Below are 24,293 nucleotides of genomic sequence, written 5' to 3'. Positions count from 1 at the left end.
CACCTTCATAAAATTGCTTTGTTTCTTTGAACGGTTCGACATGTGAACTTCTGACTCAACCAATGGCATGACTTTGAGGCAAGACTCCCGTCGAACAATGGAAGACGGGGTGGCGCAGAGTGCTTGAAAAATCTGATTATTTTTTAAACACCTTTTGGCTCCATAATGGTGCAGACATTACACATTTCTATACACAAGTCACACAACGTTATATTTTTTGGTTACATCATCGTGTCTGCACTTCCCCTTGAGTGGAGTGTATTTTTATCAGTTAAGGGAAGTTTCTTTTAAGTAGTCAGAATTTGCTACTTTAGATTGAAAGCCTTTTCTGACAGGCTAGAGACACATTTGAAAAATTTTTGATAGCTTGGAACAACATTAGTTGTTGTGTCTGACCAATCATTTAAAATCCAGCACTGAGACAAGGGGTTAATCCCCATTACAAAAAATGTGGGTTTTAGGGAAATCCAGCTGCACCAATCCTCCCAAACACACATAAACACACAACCACATGGTTAATAATTCCCCCTGCACCACACCAACAGCTGTTCCACATGGAGCTCAACAGAGGAGCCACCCTAGTGTATGACCTCATACATATTCAGCATCCGTGTTCTCTATCTTTTCTTTTCTTGTTGGATAAACTGCTGAAGAGGCCATATTATACACTTTTTTTTAGCATTAACCCCCCCAACTGAGGTAATAATAAAATGTGTTCATCTAAAATATCAGCTCTTTCCACTCAAACATAGGGCAGAGTAGATAGATTACAGCAGAAATCTTATCTACATAGCTGCAGCATCAACAAAAGGGCCGCTTGGCACTGCTTCAGCAAACTCTGTTTGGAAGTCTTGCAGTGCTGTTGCCTAATATGGTGTTTTTGTCACATGCTGTTGCTGCATCAGCTGTCCATAGACAGAGCCTTATGGCCAAACAGTACCTGCTAATGTATGTTTGGCTTTCAGCATGTTTGGGTCTCCCTAGTGCAAGAATGAAGGAATTTTCACTGCATTTGCAGACACAAAATAATAAGCCATCAGGGTTCAAGTCAACACTAGTGATACACCAAACTGTGCCATTACAGTAATCTGTACTGTTTTTATATAAATTACCTTTTTTTAGACAAGACAACATATTATCTTTAATAGATCTCTCGCCCCCAACATGTAGGTTCCAAATCTGGTGTTTTTGGCTGTCAGTCCAGAGGAAAAGGAATCATGGATCAATGCTTTAAATGGAGCAATCACCAGGGCCAAAAATCACATTTTGGATGAGGTAAGATAGACGCAACCATCTCTTGGCAAATAACATTCAGTAATGAGAAAATTTAAGGGAAGCATTAAGAGATTTGAACAAACCCCTAACCATTAGTATTAAACTTTAACGGTTTGTGCTATGGACATCAACCTACTTCCTCAAATCATGTGGCTTGTTCAGGCATGGTGTGCAGTACTTTTCTATACAATTGGATTTATACGTTTTGGATGATATAATGGATGAAAAAATGTCAAAGATGTCCAAGGACTAGAGTACAATAGGGGTATAGCAATGCCTTGACAATCACCCACAACACCCTAGCAACAGCATAGCAATGCGCAAAACAACCCCCACTCTGAATACCTTATCAGTCACATAACAATGCCTGGATGACCCCAGCAACACCCTAGCAACACAATTAGAAACCCTCAGAACACCTCATCAACTCCATAGCAATGCCTGGTCAACCACCCACAAAGCTAAATGTTCACATAATAATTTACACAAGGTTAACTATTTCTGCTGCTCAAACTTACTTCAAAACCCCACAGAGTGTAGACAACCACATCTTTTTCCTCAATAACATCATATAGACCTTTTAAACAATGTAAAAGCGCCATCTGTCTGCTTGTATGAATATAACACATTATAAGAAAGTGATTCACCACTGTTCAAAATCTCCAATGGAGAATGTTTTGACTGGTTAGATCTGACAAAATCTACGGTAATTCAGATAACCACACTGTAAAATTGTGGTGTGAAGAATAGCACCTCAGAATGCTGCCTTTATATAATAGGAAGGGGGTTGTTGTATGGGATCAACATATTTTGGGGTTTGGCGTCAAAAAGTTTGAAAACCCCTGCCTTAGAGACCCCACTTCTATTAAAAGCTGTAATCACACAGTTGTCTGCCCTCTCCTACCCTGAACTTTTCACAGTTTGTTTGCAAAGGTATTTGCTCAATTTAAAAATGGCTCTATAATCATGCTCAGCACACAGTGAGAGAAAATGAATCACTCCTCCAAAAATAGATGCCAGTCACGACTCCCAGCATTAAAGCAGCTAAATCACAGTATATCCTCACCTTTAGGATCAAATATTTAATCCAGCCTCACCATCCAGATTTTTGAATTTTGTTTTCTTGCCACAATTGCCTTTGGCTTGCTCACTGGGGGCCTAAAAACAATAATTTTTAATGCACGATTTTCTGTCACTTGTTTCATAAGTGATGTAAATGACTTGACACGGGCAGTTAGGGCAAGGTGGCAGAGGGCTGGGTATCGCCAGCTAACTCACGATACGATTCACATAGTATTCAATACATTATGTCACCATATGTAAGCATTGTACGTGTAAGCATACTTATCAATAAAGCTCATTCTGATTATGATTATGACACATACTGATGTCATAATAATAACTGTGTGAGAGTGTGAGAGAGACATGTTCACACGAGAGGGTGAATCTGTAGGATCAGTTTTAATCTGTCTCTCGCTGTTCTCTTCACATTTGTCCAGTACCGCACATTTGTCCTCAGAAGCAGGTCTGATTGCACCTGAAACTGAGAAATGCTGTTTTCAGACTTTTAGCTTTTATATTTTTTATAATTCTGTATTACTTATCAGTTAGATATAGTCCAAATAAAGATGAAAATAAATTTGTGACCATTTAGATGATAAAAAATTGCATAAATATAATGACAAACAAAATAATTTGTATAATTTTTGTTTTTTTAATAAAACTCATTCATAGTGAATACTATGTTTTTTTTTGTCTAATGGTTATTTAGTTGTTATTGTCAAAAAGCTTATATAAATCAAGAATTTAAAATTGGTTATGCAGACATAATCAGATAAATAATCAGTATCGGCCATAAAAACAACAACAACAACCAAGCAATATTTGTCAACCTGTAATCTTGATGCATTGATTTTTAATTGTATTGCCACAGCCCTAACTGTGACTCATCACACTGAGTCACAGTTCGGGTAATAGAGTTTCATTTAAATAATTCAGAGATAGAGTGTGTCTGTGTTTTCCTTTTCAAATATGATTGTGGTATGATTCATGGCCTACATCTAGCTGGTAATTCTCCAGCATGGAAGACAGGCAGTGAGATCTCCCATACCACTCAACATGAGAGGAAACAGACCGTCAGTCAATAGAGATTTTGCTATACCGTGTATATTGCGATATGTAAATATGCATGTGCGCAGCATGCTTATCTGTCAGTGGGCAGGGCTTCATGTGAGATATTTAAGAAACATTATTTTCTCTGCAGCTGCCAAAGGAAATTTAATGACATCTCGTGTTTGGTGCTTCATAAGCGATTTATATGCTTCTCATCTGGCACACGCATTTGTGTTTCACAGCAGTGTGCGCGAGTCCAGCAGGCTTCCCGATATTGACAGTGGGATCACTCGTGCTACTCAATAATTTTGAACTAAGGAAAAACCCTGAAAAAACAACCCCCTATTGACGATTCCCAAACAAGTCAAGAAAATGAAGAGGAGCTTGTTGTTAAAACAGGTGCAACATCTCTGGTGTTGCTTCACAAAAGCTGACACAGAGCAGAAAAATGTAATCTGTAAAGGGTATCTGGCAACAATAATAACTCATAATACAAGCAATTTGTTTTACCTCTTCAAATGAAGCACGCAAATGAATATAATGAAAGCCAAAAGATGCACTCTGCAGGCTGCTAAGAATGTTTCCTCATTTTATAAGTCGCTTCGTATAAAAGAATTATGAATAATGTAAATGTATTAATTCGGTCATAATTTTCTGTGCAAGACATACAGTAGATTTGAATGGGCTATTTGAATGTTTATTTTCATTGGATTCTTTAATTATTTTTTTTACTTTATTATTTTATTGTTGCATTGCTTTTGGAAGATTTTGAGTTTCTTGAGGAAAGTTTATAATAATAATACAATTCAACAACATAGACTGAAATGTGGCATAATGTGACATTTGGAATTTGTTTATTTTCTAGGACTATTGTCAAGTTCCAAATAAAGGGAAAATTATGTAAGCGGTATTGTATTTGGAAGTATTTAATTCACTGACTGGATTATACAAAAATAGGCAGTAAAATATAGTTATTTAATATATAAAACATTTCTAGTGATTTTCCAAAATAATTTACTATATTGTGATATACTGTATAATGTTATCGAGATACAAAATTACTCTTATTGTGATATAAGATTTTGGTCATATCGCCCACCTCTAGCAAACAATAACAGTATTTTTCAATAACAATATCTCTGAAAGGATCGCTCCTAACACAGTGTCCACCGCTCTCTGTGGGTTGAAAGGCATGACCAGAAAGTACACCGCAATAATGTCTCTGTTGTAGGAATGTGCAAAACAACAACATATTTTCATAATCGACTAGTCGGTTGGTTGCCTGAACGACTAGTCATCTAATCATAAGGAAGCCCATAATTGGGGGGCCTGGGTAGCTCAGCAACTAAAAACGCTGACTACCACACCTGAAGTCACATGTTCGAATCCAGAGCGTGCTGAGTGACTCCAGTCAGGTTTCTTAAGCAACCAACTGGCCCGATTGCTAGGGTGGGTAGAGTCACGTTGGGTTAACCTACTCATGGTCGATATAATGTGGTTCTCGCTCTTGGTGGGTTGCATGGTGAGTTGTGCGTGGATGCCGCAGAGAATATTGTGAGCCTCCACATGTGGTAGGTCTCTGTGGTAACAGGCTCAACAAGCCACGTGATAAGATGCACGGATTGACGGTCACAGAGGCAACTGAGATTCGTCCTCCGCCACCCGGATCGAGGCAAGTCACTATGCCACCACATGGAGCACATTGGGGATTGGGCATGCCAAATTGGGGAGAAAAGGGGTGAAAAAGGAGGCCCATAAGGGTTTTTCATACTAAATAATACTAAAGCTAAAATTAAATCTAGATAAACTCACTAGATAATCTCACTTATGCACAAGTGTTGTGTTGTTACATTTGTGCAGTATACCAGTTTAAAAATGACAGAAATGTATTGTGTCATATTGTTCTTTTGTATAGCAAAAAAGTATATAATTAAGAGGGGTTTTGTGTTGTATTTTCCTGATCTGGTTGGTTTGGTTTGGCAAATATCAGTATGTCAGTGTCTTGCTTATCCGATGCAAAGTACTGATGCATGATGCAATTCTGAAAAATGTGTAGGTAGTATTAGAGACAAGACATTGAATATATGAATTTACTAGCTACAAGTACCACCAACATTTTCAGATTTTCACAATTTTATGTTAGATTTGAAAATTTTCTAAAGAAAAAGGTTGCTAGGAGGCCCAAGTCAAAAGTGTACACCTCCAAGTCTCTATGATATTCTGCTCCCTAGATATGAATTGGGTCCATCAATGTAAGACTATGGGAATTTTTCCACTTGTTTATAATCTGCCAGGCAAAGATTATGTCTGATTGCTTAGAAAAGTAATTGTACACCTCTCCTCAATAAGCCACAGAATTGAGGTATTGTTCTTGTCTGTAGTGTAGCGTTTAATACATAGGGTTAATAACGAATCGCTAACCGTTATGATGCTTTACGTGATTTTAAGCATTCTGGAATTTCCACAAGCTAAGCTGTTGATTTAGCCACATCCACGTTTTCCAAAAACCCACAATCCAAAGATACCAAATGAGCTTTATTGAGGCCGACACCCAGCAGAATAGGTTGTCAAAAACAACAGCAGCAAAATAGTGCCCTCAACTGACAACTGTTATGAACATCATGGCATAAAAATGGCATTAAGCCTCAATAATTTGCTACAACTACAATACTATGAGAACGTGCAAAATGATTGACAGGCAGAAAGATTTAAGTATGAGCAAAAATAACAGTGATTCATGACTTATCAAACACTACTCATAATTAAATGTATGTGAAAAGGTATTTATGAATGTGAATGTAATTTATTGTGAATCCGTGTATGACATTATCCAATCAGTTTGCCAAATTCTTACAAAAATGTTTGCTGGATTTTGTAAGAAATTAATGTAATCTTCTAAGGCTCTTTAGAATATCTGGTTTCACTGGACACCACCGCTTCCTGACCAATTACAGTTAGATTAGCCATACGCTCCTGGCCAGAAAACACAAGCCATCTCAGAGTACAGAGTCTTGGATATTAGCATTTACAGCATAAGCTAAATGCTAATAACAACAGGCTTTGACAACAGTTTTTCAGATTTTAGAACACAGAGTCATTTATTCCCTTTGGATTTTTCAGCCATTTTTCCTTGTATTCTAAACAAACTGCTCTTGTGTGTCCGCATACATCACACACAAATAATAAACAGACTCATTGATTGGCTGATCAATACATCACTACTCCTCCCACTTGTGATGCCGCAGGCTGGTGTGAAACATGTAGCCTCTGATAGTTCCCATGTGACTGAACTGTCTGATCCTGTAGGTGACGGTGGAAGAGGACAGCTTGCTGGCCCATCCAACGCGTGACAGAGCTAAGATCCCCCACACTCGCCGTCTGCCCACCCGCGGACACCTCATGGCTGTGGTAAGCAGTCCGTTTGCTCTGAAGGTCACCTCATTAAAAATGAACTAGCTGTAGGGGGAAAATATGTTTGATATATTTGAAACAATACATAAATGAATAGTTCACCTATACATTTATATTCAGTCATCATTTTCTTATTCCAAACCCATATGACTTTCTTTCTACCATGGAACACAAGATATTTTAAAGAATCTCCAAGCTGCTCTTTTCTATACAATGAAAGCACACTAGGGTTTGTAAAGCTCTATAAAGGACATGAAAGAAACATAGTATTCCAAAATACAAAAATGACTGAAAAAAAGAAAACTGCATAGCTGGTCACAAGCATACATTATGTTGTATTTTATTTGCTGGTCCATAAAACTGAATGCTGGTGTGCTGTTGTTTCAACAAGTTTTTATGACTAGCTTAACGAGCAACATTTTGAAGATTTTTAGAAGACTGGAAATATAAAGCACAAGACGCATTGACTGTTTTTAAGGTGCTATTGAAATATGACAGCCCTCACAACATGCTTTCGTGTGGAAAAAAAGAGAATGTTGATTCTTCCATTAAAGAAAAGTTTGGAATAACAAAAAGGAAAGAAAATTTAGTGAATTATCATTTTTGAGTGCACTATAGAGCACAACAGTGTGGTTCAGTAAAAATCCCCCAATTTCTTCCATTGACCAATTTATTAATAATGATAACTTGTGAACTTTTAAAGACAGACCTATCAAGAGCTCTGAGATTGATCATCACTGGTATATGCTTATGATGAAGCCAATCAGTCCAACTTCCATGGCACACTTTGAATGACGCGAGTCGGTCACCCTTTACCCTTAAACTACTTATCTATTTTTACATATCAGAATGTGTTGCAGTAAACTTTTAATATATTGTTTCTATACTTATAATCAACAACCAAAAATCAATATTATTTCCACCGTTTTTAATTACATTATGCCATTTGCATATGCTTCATAGGATTGTAGAGTTTCCCTCTTGACAGTAAGTAATTTTACCTTTGTCTTTTTGTAAGAGTTTCAGATACTTTTATGTTTTAATTTATCTCAGAGCTAGTTTTAAAAAGCCTATGGAAAAATGTAATGGGGAAAAATACTTCCAGAACCCAGGCGGCTGAAAAAGTGGGCAGGCACTGTTGTTCTCTATTCCATTAAATGTAATTTAAGATTTTTCCATTTGGTGTTTATTCAAATATAAGCACTTTCCACATAAAGTTTAATTCTTATATTTAATATGTGGAACTGTGTTTATGTTGTGTCAAAAAATATCTTTACTATTTTTAGGCTTCAACCACAAACTCCGATGGCATGCTTACACTTGACCTCATTCAGGAAGAAGATGTCCACACACCAGAAGGACATTACTCTTGTGATGACAACATCGACAATGATTCAACTCAAAAGACTCCAGATTCTCAGCACTCAAACAAAGACACTTCAAACCTCTCAACCTGTAATGAGACCCCAGGAAAATCCTTAAGTCTGCCCCGCAAGAGCGAAAGCACCTCAAACTGGTCTGAGAGCCAGTCCTGGACGCCACAGCTCCGCAAAAAAGTATCCACATCCGAAAAGAACCGCTGCGCATCCATGGACGAGATACTAGCGCACTCTGAGACGAGGGCCATCCCTCACTGTTCGACCTCTGCCCCCGTACAGCCCATCAGCCAACTGCAGGAACTGATAACCCAGAAGTTAGAGAGAACTCAAGAGCTGCTGACGGAAGTGCGGGTGCAGGGCAAGGGGAAGCCATCGCCGACTGGGAAGAGCTCCAGTTCAGAGGGGCAGCGGAAGGAGGCGGAGAGGCTGCTGGAGGAGGCGGCATCCACATGGGGTCAAGCACGTGACGTGCTGGAAGAAGTTAAGGAACTCAGAGGTCTGTACAAGCAGCTTGACTCCGCCTCCTCCACCAAAGTCAGTCCATCACAGAATGGAAAATTAAAGAGCCCACAACAAGATAACCATCTGAAAAGCATGAAGTGAAGATATAGACTATCTAAATAGGAATGCACACAGAATGACTTTAAAGTCCTCCATGTTTTTCGTCAACTGCAATGAATCAAAGCTTCTTAGAGGGTCTTTTTATAAATTGCTCTCCCTGGTTATGGCTTGAATACTGCTGGATTCAACAGTAATGAATTACATGAGCTATACATGTATGTACAGTATGTATGTTTGTATTAATTTTTAAAGAGCAAATCTAGTTTCTTCCACTCCCTTATATCAGCTTCAGTTGAGTAGAAATAACACAAGCTGCGGGATCAGTTTTCACAGTGATGGTAACAGGGACAGCAACAGTGTGAAGTCACAGAGCTGTCCAGGATTTTTTGCCAGAGGTGGCAAAGGGGTGGCAAGAGCTGAGTAAGGTGTGGCATCCAGTAAGTGTGCCTGATAATTTGGGGGGGGGGGGCATGTTATGGACCATGCATGGCACGGATGGGTTAAGCCATTGCGCACCATCTCCTTGGTCCGATTTGGGGTGGAAGGTGGGGTGGCAAAGCTAATTTTTAGCTAAACCCATGCCACTTTTCTGGCCCCGCCCCTGCTTCAGGGTAAAACAGAGTGAGAAACACCAGACAATTGTGATCCTGATACTGTCATCCCTAGCCTATCACAATGTGAATGTTGTCTTGTCTCATAAAACACTGGAGGAGTTTTCAAAGTAGTCTACGAAACCCAAGTGTATTTTACTCTGTGGGTTATTTCTTATGTAATAATAATTTCCCAGCACACTTGCTCTGCTGTCCAAACCATGCTTAAAACAACCAAGTCCATCAGATGCAATCAGGCTGCAGCCAAAGGCGATCGGCGAGGACATGTTGTTAGAATGACTAAAACTTGCTGACTGTGGGTGTGTGCTGTCTGACAGTACTTTGCTTCCATCAGATAGGCTCTAACTCTGAAAAAAGCCATGTGTACTTGTATGAACATGAATACAGATGATGTCTGGTGCCAGTGTTGCTGCGAAAATTGGTGGGAGACACAGCTGCCATTAAAGATGATACTCCATGCAGTTAAGTGGCTAGAAGCATCTAGTTGCAAGGAAACCATTAATAATAATAATAATATTGATAATTACACATTTGCACTATGGAGAATGCTGTAAAACGAGAGGGCCACTGGCAAGCTATCTTTTACAAACTTAAGGGGCAAAACAGACAATCTACTGTAGGTAGGGAAATCTTTACACCTAAGTGGTATTTCCTAAAATGCCGGAATCTTTCTAAATGAAAAGCTGCCTTAGTGTACTTCCTAAAGGGCACATGCAAACTGCATTTAAGACTCTAAAAGATTAAGCTTGTGATTTTAAACTTCAAATATTTCACCTACAAGTTGCCTGGACCTCGTGAAATGTTGGCAGAGAAGTTTAAGCAGGACTTTTATTTTGCTTTGCAGGTTTTTTGTCTTTCAGGATCTATGCAAGATTGCATGGGTGAATCTCACAAAATTTGTCAAGAACATGTCCGGGTCACATTTCACATCAAAATCGAAAGAAATAAGGAATGGTATTTTGATTCATTTTCTTGACTTAGAGAAAAATTAAGCCTTTTTTATTACCGTAAACTGTAATGCAAAACAAAAAAGAGACATTATTTCAGTTGTAAAATGTTTGTTTGTCATGATAGTTGTACTGCCTTTATGATCATTGAATTCCAGTCATATTTTGCATATATTGCAGTAATGAGAATCTTATAAGAATAAAAAAACATCCTCTCCTTACACAATATGGTAATGATAATTGGGGTGGGGGGTGGGGGTTATAATTGACAAGAATGTCACAAAGAAAAACATCTCAGTGGTCCTAAAAGAGGCTTCATTTTCTGTTAACACTTTACAATAAGATTCCATTTGTTAACATTGGTTAATGCACTTTGAGCTTACATGAACTAACAATGAACAATTGCATTTTTATGAACTAACACTAAGTTTAATAAACGCTGTCAAAAGTACATGTATATTGTTCATTGTTTGTTGATACCTAATGCATTAATGAATGGAATATTATTGTAAAGTGTTACCCATGTTCTTTATGCAAAATATAATTTCTTATGTTTTGATTGTGATTTTGGGGTGAAATATGACCAGGACACATTTTTATTTTGATTTTTTGGAGATTCACCCTTATATAAGCTTGAAATAATCCACAGGGATCAGGACGTACTGGCAGTGTGTAATATGGTATTGAGTTAAACGACCAAAGGGTATGTCTTGCCAGTATACCACACCTTGTTTTACAGTTAGTAGCTTAATAATGTGTTTGCACAATTCTATGGGTACAGGTCAGCCTGTTCTGTCATGAAGACTTGATTATAAACAGTGTTATATTTTTTTGTACATTTTATTGTAAAGTGCTTTTATTTTTTCTTCTTCTTTTTTTTTGGTGGGGGACTTAAGAGGAGAGTTTTTGCTTTTAAAATGTTTGATTTAGAAACCACTTCCCTGGAAACAACCTCAACTTAACTCAACCAGACATTCCTCACTTCTGAATTCATGAAAAGTCTGTATATTTCTTTTTTCGCTTCAAAAGGTAGTAACAAAGCACAAATCCTGAGGCAGTCTTTAGCTTTTTTTAAAGAACATTATATGATAATGATTTTTTTTCCCACAGTGGTGCCACTAGAGGCACAGAAATTACACTCTTAACATTTAAAGGGCTAGTTCACTTGGCAATTAAAATTCCATTGCTACTTACACTCATGTTGTTCCAAATAGGTCTAGAACAATATCAGGGCGAGTAACATATGACATCATTTACATTTTTGGGTGAACTATCTCTTAAGTTCCATTCTTTCATATTATCGCCACACAGATGCCAAAGGTTTTCTGTTCTCATACACTCTAAAAGAGCAATGCCGTGTGCTCTTTTCAGGCTTAATTGGTTTGTCTGGTCAGCTGGCTGTGTTATGATTTTATATTTTTGGCAGTGCCAGCGGAAGGTGAATCTAATTACCTGACCATCTGTCAGGTAGTGGCTTTCATCATCTACCCTGGTTGTGATCAGCACGGGTCATATTAGATTACATCAAAACCAATCCTGACAGCAATCTCTCCGATCCCTTGACCTACAGTATAGGTCCAATAATGCAGAAACCGAGCCAAATTACTCATGTACTTTGATAGTCATATATTAGTCATTTATGACACGTTTACTCTAGTTTCTGATGACATCAGAAATCATATGACTGCTTAGGGCGGATGATTCCTTCATGCTTTTTTGAACTATTTATGTATGCCATAAAATTGTTCACCTGTTGTTGCTATTTTTCTGAACTTCTGCAGACCTTGATAATATGTGAGTGTGAATGAAGAGAAAATCTCTTATTTGATTGTTTGCTCTGCTGTATAATTGTGGTCAGACTAGTAGTTTTGCATAGTGATGTATTTTTATTGGTGGCTGTGCGTGTCAATATACTGCCACTGAAATAAAGCAGACTTATGCTATCTAAAAGAAACCATCAGTTGATCAAAACATCAAAACAATTGATTTTACCTACTTTACATAACAATTCAATGGCCAGGCCAATTCAAGGTTGTTTTATTTTTCAGAACAATGCACATAAAAGCAGAAAAACCTTGTTTTCATTTAAAAAAAGAATGTTTTTTGGTCATTATCCTCATAATGTCATTTTCCATAAACACACAATCACTCAGATGGAAAGTTAGTTCTGGCTGCTGTAAACTACGATACTCTTAATTGTTATTTCTGGTTTAGATAATCACAATTAAATGGACAATTGTAAATGTACAAACTGTTGTTTATTTTTTCAGATTTCTAAAACTAATTGTAAATAAAGGTCAGATTGCAGCGAGGAGAGCAGGGCCCTGAGTAAAGATATGAAAGTGGGTGTTTGTAAACTCTGGGCTGACTCATCTCTGATGTACTTGAGACACAACCACTTGTGCAATTAAAGTAAATAAAATTTTACAGTATGTTCCTGAATCCTGAGTGTTAATATCCTAACTGCAATAGTGACAGTTCTGGAACTAGTTAAAAGTAGTGGTACTTTAGAACCATATGAGTTTTTCAACAGGGTGGTATTTATATATATATATATATATATATATATACACACACACACACAATTATGCCTGCCTAATATGCTGTTGATCCTCCGCATGCTGCCAAAACAGCACCGACCCACCGAGGCATGGATTCTACAAGACCCCTGAAGTTGTCCTGTGGTATCTGGCACTAAGACAGAAGCAGCAGATCCTTCAAGTCCTGTAAGTTGCAAGGTGGAGCCGCCTTGGATCGGACTTGTTGGCCAAGCACATCCAACAGATGCTCAATCAAATTGGAGGCCAGGGCAACTCTTCATCATGTTCCTCAAGTCATTCCGGAACAATGTGTGCAGTGTTGAAAAGGGCATTATCCTACTGAAAGAGGCAACTGCCATCAGGGTATTACATTACATGGAGGGGTGTACCTGGTCTGCAACGATGTTAATATTGGTGGCACGTGTCAAATTGACGTCCACATGAATGGCCGAATCCAGGTTTTCCCAGCAGAACATTGCCCAGAGCATCACACTCCCTCCACCGGCTTGTCATCTTCCCACAGTGCAACCTAGTGCCCCAGGTAAACGGTACACGTCAACGGCTGTCCACGTGATGTAAACGAAAACGGGACTTATCGGAGCAGGCAACCTTCTTCCATTGCTCCGAGGTCCAGTTCCAACACTCGCGTGCCCATTGTAAGCACTTTCAACAATGGGCAGGGGTCATTATGGGCACTCTGACCAGTCTGTGGCTATGTAGCCCCATACACAACAGTGTGCGATGCACTGTTACTCCCGTAACCATCATTACAATTGTCTGTGACTTGTGCCACAGTAGATCTTCTGTCGGTTCAGACCAGATGGGATAGCCTTCATTGCCCTCACACATCGATGAGCCTTGGGCCCCCAACACCCTGTTGCTGGTTTGTGGTTTGTCCTTCCTTGGACCACTGTCAGTATGTACTCAACATTGCTGACTGGGAGCACCCCACAAGCCTTGCTGTTTCAGAGATGTTATGGCCAGATGACTGGGTTTGTGGGGTGCTCCTGGTCAATAGTGTTGAGTACTTATAGCCCTGGTCAAAGTCGCTCAGGTCTTTATTCCTTCCCATTTCTCCTGCATTTAACACTACAAGACTACGAGAAATGATTGTTTGCTTCCCATCTAATCTACCCAATGTATATAGTAATAGCCTACAATACTACAAAGTACAATGAAGGCAAATGGGACAGAAACACTGTGCAAATAAAAGCTTATTTTACGCAACATTTACTCAAAAAAACATTTAAAAACAAGCTGAGCATTATCAATTGGCAATGTTATCAGTAGATATAGGAAGGGGATAAAGGATCAGAAGTGATGGGAAATTAAGACTACTGTTAAACAGTAAATGGGCACAGTTTTTGACAAATGCCGATAATAATAATAAAAAAATTGCCAAATATCAGATATATTTGTTTATTACTACACGCATGTGATAAATTCCTTCAACATGCACGTTTAAATCTCTAGACAATTCCCTTTAGATGGATTGTTCTTATTTCCAAGAATTGTCTGACTTTATGAACCAAGAAATTATATAAATACTAGTTTGAAATATTATTATTTAAAAGTTACAAGAATGCCTAATTGCTTTAAAAAAAAAAAAAAGTTATTATTCTTTTAAAACATTGTCAAATAAGTGCCATCCACTAGAAATAGTCCTGACATGTAAACTTTGATTAATAGTTGGTCTTAATGGGTGCTGCCCAGTGATAGACATGGTAGCAATGTACACAGGTGTTCCATGCCATATCTGTTACTGAACTGTATTTTAGCTCAGCTGAAATGTTGTTGACCAATCGGCTTCCAGGACCGGAACTATGGATTTTATTGTATTCAATAAAGTCAAAATTTCTTATGTAGTTTATTTAGTGTCATTGAAAAAGGAAAGCAACAAGACAAACACAGTTGGTGGATAAACACAATAGTAAAGGAGCTGAAAGCACTCATAGAAACCCAGCAAGTGCTGCGTGTGCAAAACCACATGTGGCCTGAAACATAAGCAGACCGGTAGACAGGTGACAGCAGAAGCCACTGCTGTGAACCAAGTAGGTTGTGTTGCCATGGCAGTATGGAAACGTTTCACCTAGTTAGGAGTGTGTCAAGAGGTTTCAATGCATTCTTCACACAAAACCTAAACGCAAAGGCTTCCTAATCACTCATTGCCTAAGTTTGTCACTATACTGTTGGTTGTACCCAAACTACTATAAAGACAGATTCTCCATGTCAACTGGTTTTGCCATTCTGGTTCTGATGTCAGAGCTTTGTGCAACTGTGAGAGGTTTAAAGAATAAAGTTTAATGTTAAAAAACTCTAGTTTCAAACCTTGCATGTTACTTGGAAAAGGTACCTGCATAAAAACATACTCAACCACACAATTTTACTGTGGTGTAAAGTAATTGAGTAAAAATACTTAAGTATTATTTTTGGGTATTAGTACTTTACTCGAATGCAATTTAAATGGAATACTTGTATGTTAACTTAATTACATTTACAATGGCAATTTTATTTAAACTTGAAAAGTACTCACTACATTTTTGCAGATCATTTTCTTTTGTCTTAATGGACTGAAGCCACCCTTTTACAGCATCCAACACATGACAGATGACAGATAGATCAGAGGTCAGTCATTTCAAATGTGAGTGTCATGGCAGCTATGGGGAGTTCCGAACATCTGCAGAGGGGAATTACGGATCTGATTTGAGCTTCGGATACGTTGAAATATATTCATATTCAAAATATATATATGCCAAAAACTGAGAAAAACTGACGTCTTTTGCTCTAAACTTTATTCTAAACGTCTGCTACTTCTACAGATTGGACAGTTATGAAGTCATAATTGATCATTCATGTTGCAAATATATACTGTATATAAAAACAAAAGGCTTTCTAACTAAATGTTTACATGTCATTTATATATACACTTGCTTACATATTTAAACCATATCTTTGAATTTCTACTCCCTATTTGCTGAATTATTATTTTTGTTGTTAGGCAAATATTAATTATAACAATAACTATAAAACCAGCAATAATGATGATCATAAAAATAAAAGGATCTGAGTAAATATTAACTATTAATTTTATTGACTGAATTTATCCATCTGTTCACCAGCAAGGTTTGGTTGCAAACCTCAGAAAACAATTCACAAAACCAACAACATTACTAACTTTCTTCAAATCTGTGTATTTTTTTTATCTTTCTCTATGTATCAAGGGGCTTGGTGCTTTTTCTCATGCAACGAACATTGCGTGACTGTCACAAAGTCTTTGCAAAATAAAATTATGTGGTTCATTTCAACTCTCAGTGCAGTTCCAAAGTGAAATGTTCTCCCGAACAGATCAAGTTTTTAAGGTTAATTTATTATCAACATTTAAATGAACAAAACCAACATCCCTACCCTAAACCTTAAATCTAAACATAACTGATAATGTTATAAAAAGCAAATGTGACATGAAAAACTATTTCTGAAGCAACCACATCATTTTGTGGTGCTTCTATGACACTTTCGTCTCATGCGTCGTTTCTCGCGTGCTCTTCAGGACTCGTACCCTGGTCCTTTGTATTGAATAAGCTACACTCTATAAATTAAGCAAACACACAAATTGATCACACTTAAACAAGCTTGTAAATCTAGTTGGTTGTGTAATGCAAGCATTAAAATGAGTCATGCGACACTGATCTATATATAGATATGTGGTCATGCGCCATAGTAAGTGTTTATATGTCAAAAAATAGCATTGTGTGAGGAACAGAGCGAAAAGTATAGTAAGTGTTTCTGATAATCTGCCGATGATAATCTGCCATTTTACCCATGATTTGAGTGAAAGGGGATAAACGTAATTGTTGTTTTTATGCCTCTAGTGTTCAATCCACCTGGAAATTGCTATGTTATGTACAAAAGGCCACATAAAAATAATTTAGCAAAAATGTAGTAATTGTAACATGATTTTATGACCAGGTTGCGAATGCCACTAGGGGAGAAATATGACAGTCGTCAGAGACAGTAAAAAGGTGTCTAAAAAAAAAATTTGAATTTAACAACATCCTCTTTCACACAGTCTCCTCTCTTGATTTCATTCTAGCTAGGATTTTTTTTTTACTTTGTACTTTTTAAATACTCAAGTACAATTTAATGTCAATAATTTGTACTTTACCTCAAGTATATATTTGGCTAGATACTTGGACTTTAATTGAGTAAAATTTTCACTCAGTATCCATACTTGCACTTACAGTAAAAAAACATGCTTGTAGCTCACAAAAAGGTTTTTCATGTAGACAATTAGGAAAGGGATACTTGTGGTACAAACAGTAATTCATCTGAAGGGTCCAGTTGGGCTGAAACTCACATCTGTCGAACTTGTCCATATGCTCGCATAAGGCTTCACAGAGAGACTTCAGAGAGGCATCAACACAATGTGTCATGTGTCATAAGTACTTAAATGGTTAGTTCACCCCAAAAAATTTACATTCTATCAATTCTATCATTCCTCAATTACTCACCCTCATGTTGTTCTTAACTCATATTTATTTCTTCCATGCAACACAAAAAGGAGATGTTAGGCAGAATTAAGGACTGACCGCCTCAGTCCCCACTCACTCTCACGGTATGAAAGAACAAAAAAGAGCAGCACCAACATTCTTCACAAATTGTAGCATACAGGGTTGGAACAACATAAGGGTGAGTAAAAGGTGACAGAATTGTCATTTTTGGGTGAACTATCCCTTTAACAGGGAGCATATATAGTCAAAACCTTTTTTTAAGGTTTTGTTTCCCCAGCTGCACAAGTAGAACAAAAATGTAACCAATATATTAAAAACAATACAATTGAACAACAAAAAGAATGCGCAAGGTGTAAATGAAAGAAGCACACTTAAATTATTCAATTAATAAATACAAGATAATAAATTAAAAATTACAATGAAATTAATTTGAATAATAACCATATACAATTGAAGTCAGAAATTTACATACACCTTAGCCAAATACATTTAAACTCAGTTTTTCACAATTCCTGACATTTAATCATTTAAAACATTCCCTGTCTAAGGTCAGTTAGTATCACTACTTATTTTAAGAATGTGAAATGTCAGAATAATAGTAGAGAGAATGATTTATTTCAGCTTTTATTTCTTTCATCCCATTCCCAGTGTGTCAAAAGTTTGCATACACTGTGTTAGTATTTGGTAGCATTGCCTTTAAATTGTTTAACTTGGGTCAGAGTCAGGTTTGTAAGCCTCCTTGCTTGCACAGTTTGAGTTCGGACTGAGTTCAGGGCTTTGTGATGGCCACTCCAATACCTTGACTTTGTTGTCATTAAGCTATTTTACAAGAAATTTGGAGGTATGCTTGGGGTCATTGTCAATTTGGAAGACCCATTTGCGACCAAGCTTTAACTTCCTGGCTGATGTCTTGAAATTTTGCTGCAATATATCCACATAATTTGCCTTCCTCATGATGCCATCTATTTTGTGAAGTGCACCAGTCTATCCTACAGCAAAACACTCCCACGACATGATGCGGCCACCACATGCTTCATGGTTGGGATGTTTTCCTTCAAACATAACGATGATCATTATGGCCAAACAGTTCAGTTTTTGTTTCATCAGACCAGAGGAAATTTCTCCAAAAGGTAATATCTTTGCCCTTATATGCACTTGCAAACTGTAGTCTGGCATTGTTATGGCAGCTTTGGAGCAGTGGCTTCTTCCTTGCTGAGCAGCCTTTCAGGTTATGCCGATATAGGACTCGTTTTACTGTGGATATAGATACATGTCTACTTCTTTCCTCCAGCATCTTCACAATGTCCTTTCCTGTTGTTCTGGGATTGATTTGCACTTTTCTCTCCAAACTGTTCATCTCTAGGAGACAGAATACATCTCCTTCCTGAGCGGTATGATGACTGCGTGGTCCCATGGTATTTATACTTGCTTACTATTGTTTGTACAGATGAACATGGTACGTTCAGGCATTTGAAAATTACTCCTAATGATGGAATATGTTTTCAGGTCAGTTGTTTTGTTCTGCATTTTCAAGTGGTAATGTCTGAACTGCCATATGTACTACACATGAAAACAGATATACAGCAAATATTGATGAAAACCTATACATTCAGATTTTGTCTGAACAGTATAAACCTGCCCATCATATATATGCTCAACCAAAGACCAAAATCAGTAGGCTTCAACATATTCATCATTGTTGAATCACATTCTAATTAGATATATTTTTCATTAGTTCTTATTTTAAATGGTGTCTTTAAAAGTGTTGAAACAACTGGGGAAGCAGAGGAAACGTCATCAATGAAATACAAAGAACCAAACATCTTTAAATTAAAGTTGGGTCTCAGAGGAAGAAATCATAGTATGTAGCTCCATCTTGTGGAGAGATTCACCCTTTACAGTCATCACAGACCTGAAATTGTGTGTAAGTAATAGGTTGTTAAAACCTTCAGGGTTTGTCATATTTGCACACAAGTTCAGGATTTTGCTCATGTTTCAAATATGCCAAGCTTAAAGGAAAATTCCAGGTTCAATACAAGTTAAGCTCAATCGACAGCATTTGCAACATCATATTGATTACCACAAAAAAAAAAAAAAAAACTTATCAAAGCACTATGAAAGTACATGATTTTTCACAGACAAATAGAGAACCAGATCACTCTGTTTCATGAATGAGTCGTTTAGTCCATTGTTCAATTGTGAACTTAATATTTTTCACTGAAAAGAACCAGCTCAAAAATCAATGCTCCACAAATCAGACTGATAAGATTCTCAAGTTTCTTGCTTGAGATTCTCAACCGGTCACAGCAGTTCTCCAGTTAAAATTGAAGTGAATCATTCACTAGTGTCACCAAAAGGAATTGCAAAAATAATGGACTCTGGTTTTGTTAAACAATTACTGTTTAGTCACGAGGGAAAACTTTCTTTCAACTAATAGAACTTTCACTTGAAAAAAAAAAACAACCGACTTCTGACAACTTCCCAGATAGTAAGAATATGTGGGCCTAATCTGGCTTACTTTTGGAACTTCTGGTTTGGTTCTGGCAGTCAGTCAACCAAAAGAAACAAAGCAAAGACAGACATTCATTTGGCTGAACATTGGCTTGAGACTGGTCAATCAAAATCAGCTGAGATCTGGGCTGAGTCTGGTTTGCCAAATGAAGAAAAAGACAAGAAGACTTGCTTTGGCTTATTTCTGGCTGGCTTGAGTGTACTTACGGGACACGAATATCAGCTGATCATGTTTAACCTTTCAATGGCCTCAATTGATCTCCAGCTAAATGATGAAATTTATAACAGAGATGCCTTTCTAGAAACATTTGGTTCAACGATATACAGTATATGTACAGATGGTTCAAAAGACTCAGATTGTGGATGTACAGTGGCCACTGATATCAGTATTCACAACAGAATTGTCCTTCTTTCAGCTCTTGAATGGGTATTTTTTTTTGTTTCGCATCTGCTATTTTTATACTCTGCTTATTTCACAAACAAGCAAAAACTCAACAAAAATGACACTGTTTAAAATGTATAAACTGTGCTTCTTCTTCTGGTCTTTCACGCTTTATCTTTTATGTTAGTAAACAATATTTATCATATTCTACTTGAGAATTTACCGATCTGTATGAAGTTTTGACCATATGTTTGACAGTATGGTGGAGTAAACACTTTTGTATTTGTCAGCAGCTCTGGGATAGAGAATCAAGGGGGAGACATCTGTATAATATTCAAAAACAGGTTGGTTAGTGCTTATGGGATAGTAAAGTGTCAATTAGTTACACACTTCAGACCTTCGGCCAATGCAGTAGGTCATTCGGGTATTTTCCCACCTACTGTTTCATGAATACTGAGTTTTTTTGAAGTCCCACTAATTTGACATACTGTATAGCTTTTGGCACAATAAGGAATTAATCACATTCGGGGTAAATTTTTAAAAAGCTTCTCAAATTATTCCCCCATCTGTCATTGGTCAAACAAACAGACAGTTCCACCCTAAATAATCCGGGAAATATTCCGAAATTATTTTGACATAGTAAAAGTTACAGATTTCCGCTTTTGCAGTTTACTTCACTGGAGGTGAAGATTTTTTTTTAAGCTTGACAGACATGATCACTAATCATGTCCGTTTATGGAAAGAGCTTCATGAAAATTTTTGAATTGTAAATAATGACATAATACTCAATTTCTCTCCTAGAAATTGGCATCATATCCTGTGGGCCTACACTTTTCCATACAATCTAACCTAAGATCATAATGTGCAAGATAATTATGTAATTTGCCAACTTCCCTTGACTAACTAACAACAAGATATATGTGAAAAACTTTGGGGGGAAATGCTCCCTAAAGAGAAGACTTGGTGTTTGTTAAAAAACATGCAAAGTCAGAGACAATTATTTACACATCAGGTGATTTACTTAAGTCAAAAAGTTGTTATGAACATTTTTCATGCTTACTTTTGATTTGCAGTTTGAAATTTGTTTTTGAACTCCATACATGACTGCATCCTGTCTTGGGGGCTAACTTACTTGGGACACACCATATCAAACCTGTTCAGTCAGCATTCTGTTCTTCAATCATAGGTTTGGCTGTGTTGCGCCATAGGCATTCTGCAGCGATGGCTGGCAGGGAAAAGAGATGACTTCTTTATTTGATATTTATCAGAACTTGTCCCGTAACTTCCCGGATGACGTTGGCCAACTGATTCACCACCTGCTCGCAGCTATGAAAGGTAACTCGAAAAGTAAAAAGAATAGACACAATGGAAACTTTCACACATTTAAACTATTCGCACAATACAGCAGACATATATTTAGTAAACAAAACAGAGAAACACTTAGCCTGATCGGAATTAGCCTGATCAGAATTTATACAGTATATTGCAATTTAAATATAATTTTATTTGGAAATGCTGTTTCAAGGCACAATCATTATTTCAAGTTCGATTACACTTCCTAGTTCTTGACGCATGGGCAGAACTAGGTAGATGGCGATAGGAAGTGTAATCAAGCTTGAAATAATGATCACCAAGGAGATTGTAAATGTCAAGATTTCTAGTGAAACTTTTGTTACATTTTGGTCTGTTCTCTCCCAAATCCGATTGGATCACTTCAGAAGACATAGATTAAACCACTGGAGTCTTATGCATTACTTTTATGCTGCCTTTATGTCCTTTTCGGAGCTTAACATTTTTGGTCACCATTCACTTGCATTATAAGGACCTAAATAGCTGAGATATTCTTCCAAATATCTTTTTATTTCATCCCCTTTTTTCTCCTTTATTTGACATACACAATTCCCAATGCTCACTCGGTCCCAATGGTGGTGCAGTTGCTCACCTCAATCCGGGTGGCAGAGGACAAAGCTCTGTTGCCTCCGTTTCTGAGAAAGCCAGTCTGCACATCTTATCACATGGCTTGCTGGGCGTGTTACTGCGGAGACTTAGTGTGTGTGGAGGCTTAGGCTATTCCCCACGATCTTTGTGCACATCTTACAACTTACTTGCAACTTGCTTAGGAGGCCCAGCTGGAGTCACTCAGCACACCCTGAATTCAAAGTTGTGACTCAAAAATGATTGGTTTGTTTTTTGCAAAAGAAAGAAAGTCATACACATCTGGGATGGCATGAGGGTGGGTAAATGATGACAGTAAAAATCTTTGGGTAAAATCTTTCTTTATAAATGCAAGACACATAGTCGGAAATGCAGCAAAATGATCAAAGATGTCCATCAAGTGCAAGATTATATAGACCAATAATGTATAATTGTGCAAATGGGCACAAGATCGCATCCAGGATGCGTTTATTTTTCAAAAGCTCAAGTTATAGTTATAACTTGACACAGCATTTTTTTAAACCTTGTAAGATGCATAACAACTGCCAAAGACATCTGTCTAGTGCATGTTAATGTACAAACATAATTCAACATAGTCCAGATGGGCACGAGAATGTGTCCTGTGTAAGTCCTCTTTGGTGTGCAGGAATACTAGGCCTATCTGTCCTGCTCTCTCTCGGTTTACCATATGAGCACCAGTGGGCGGGGCCAAAGGCGTGTGATGTAAAATTAGCCGTTAATGTCATTGCTGTCAAGGCAGTCATGAATTAATGCCCCCTGAAGTGAAGTAGGAAAACCACAAAAGTAGAGAACAAGGTGTTTTTGCAGCTTGGTTTCAATAAGTGCTTTTGTTAAATTGAAGAGTAAGTTTTGAGTTCTGAAACTAACAGTATATATTTATAGTACAATGGCCTCTTATGTCATAATATGAAGGAAAATGTGATTCCCCTGACATGACTCCTTTAAAGAAATACATTTGCTAAAATGACATCTTTTAAGAGCCTCCTCATCTATCCAGAATCATTTGCTTTCATTCTGACTGGCTGAATTTAACGTTTGTGTTAAGACAATAACTGTCTGTCCACGAAAGCCCATTTAAATCAAGCCAAACGTGTCAAGATACTAATACTGATAAATGTCTAGAGCATGTTTGGATTTGTCAGTGTGTGAACATCATAGTTTAAAAATCTCTTCACAGTACAAAAGCTCTCATGATTTGAAGAGAACAATGAAGAGCGTAAAGATGAAAGTGATATTTAACATTAACACAGTAATAAAAAAATATATAAATTAATTCTTCACAGTAATACAGACAAACTTTGGACATTAAGCTTAGATTTTTTAAAAAGAGAAATGAGAATAGAAGAGAAGACCTATGAGGGGAAAATACATGGATAATTGAAATAGAGAATAGAAACCAAAAAGGTGATGAAAAGTTTATTCTTTTTCCTTGAAATATCACACCAATAAAATACTTGTGCTGTCACTCAGATAATTTTCCCGTAAATGTTTGTGGACCTCCCTAATCTGGCCTCCCACCCCTTCACTACAGCATGTGCTTATATATAGATACTGAGACACACACCGCCCAGGATTTGTACCCATTCCTCCAGTCCTCTCTCCATCTCTCCTCCAATATGTTCACATGGTTGCCATCTCTCTGGGTGACTGGGGCTTTGCTGCTGCCCCTGAGCTGGGGTAAGTACAAACACCACCCCCTTACCCGGCTGCCTGGGGAAATGCATGCATATTAGGATTGCGTTTAGTGTGTAGATGAGATGTTTGGTGTGATATGATTACTGCATATAACTCAAAGAGGGCACAGATTTCATAAAGATTCTCATAATGAGGAGTGTTTATGTCGCTCAGCTGGTAAAGCATGGTGCCAGCAACAAAGGGGTCATGGGATTAATTCCCAAGTAATATGCAAACGTATAAAAAAATACATTGAATGCACTTTAAGTTGCTTTGGATAAAAGTGCACTGCAAAATATAGTTTTCATACTGAGGATTGTTTTCCATTTTCTGGTAAAAATAGCTAAACATGCTCAATACAACAAAAAACTATATGCCAATGGGGTAAGAAAAATCTAAAAAACTAGTTTTCCAATTGAATCAAGC

At 37.4% G+C, this 24,293-nt stretch overlaps 1 protein-coding gene across 1 annotated transcript in view; it reads left to right on the top strand.

Annotated features, from left to right (window-relative positions):
* LOC127655933 (pleckstrin homology domain-containing family O member 1-like) overlaps positions 1-12,724 on the top strand; it is a 30,881-nt gene extending 18,157 nt beyond the window's left edge. The window contains exons 4-6 of the mRNA XM_052144022.1: positions 1,171-1,275; positions 6,694-6,795; positions 8,085-12,724. Coding sequence (XP_051999982.1) covers positions 1,171-1,275; positions 6,694-6,795; positions 8,085-8,780 — 903 coding nt within the window. The 3' untranslated portion in view covers positions 8,781-12,724. The remainder of the gene's footprint in view (positions 1-1,170; positions 1,276-6,693; positions 6,796-8,084) is intronic.
* Positions 12,725-24,293: the final 11,569 nt, after the last annotated feature.

This window comes from Xyrauchen texanus, chromosome 15 (assembly GCF_025860055.1).
Source record: "Xyrauchen texanus isolate HMW12.3.18 chromosome 15, RBS_HiC_50CHRs, whole genome shotgun sequence".
In the NCBI taxonomy this organism is placed as follows: domain Eukaryota; kingdom Metazoa; phylum Chordata; class Actinopteri; order Cypriniformes; family Catostomidae; genus Xyrauchen; species Xyrauchen texanus.
Note: the sequence above shows the minus strand (reverse complement) of the source record. Positions and strands in the feature narration are given on the sequence as shown.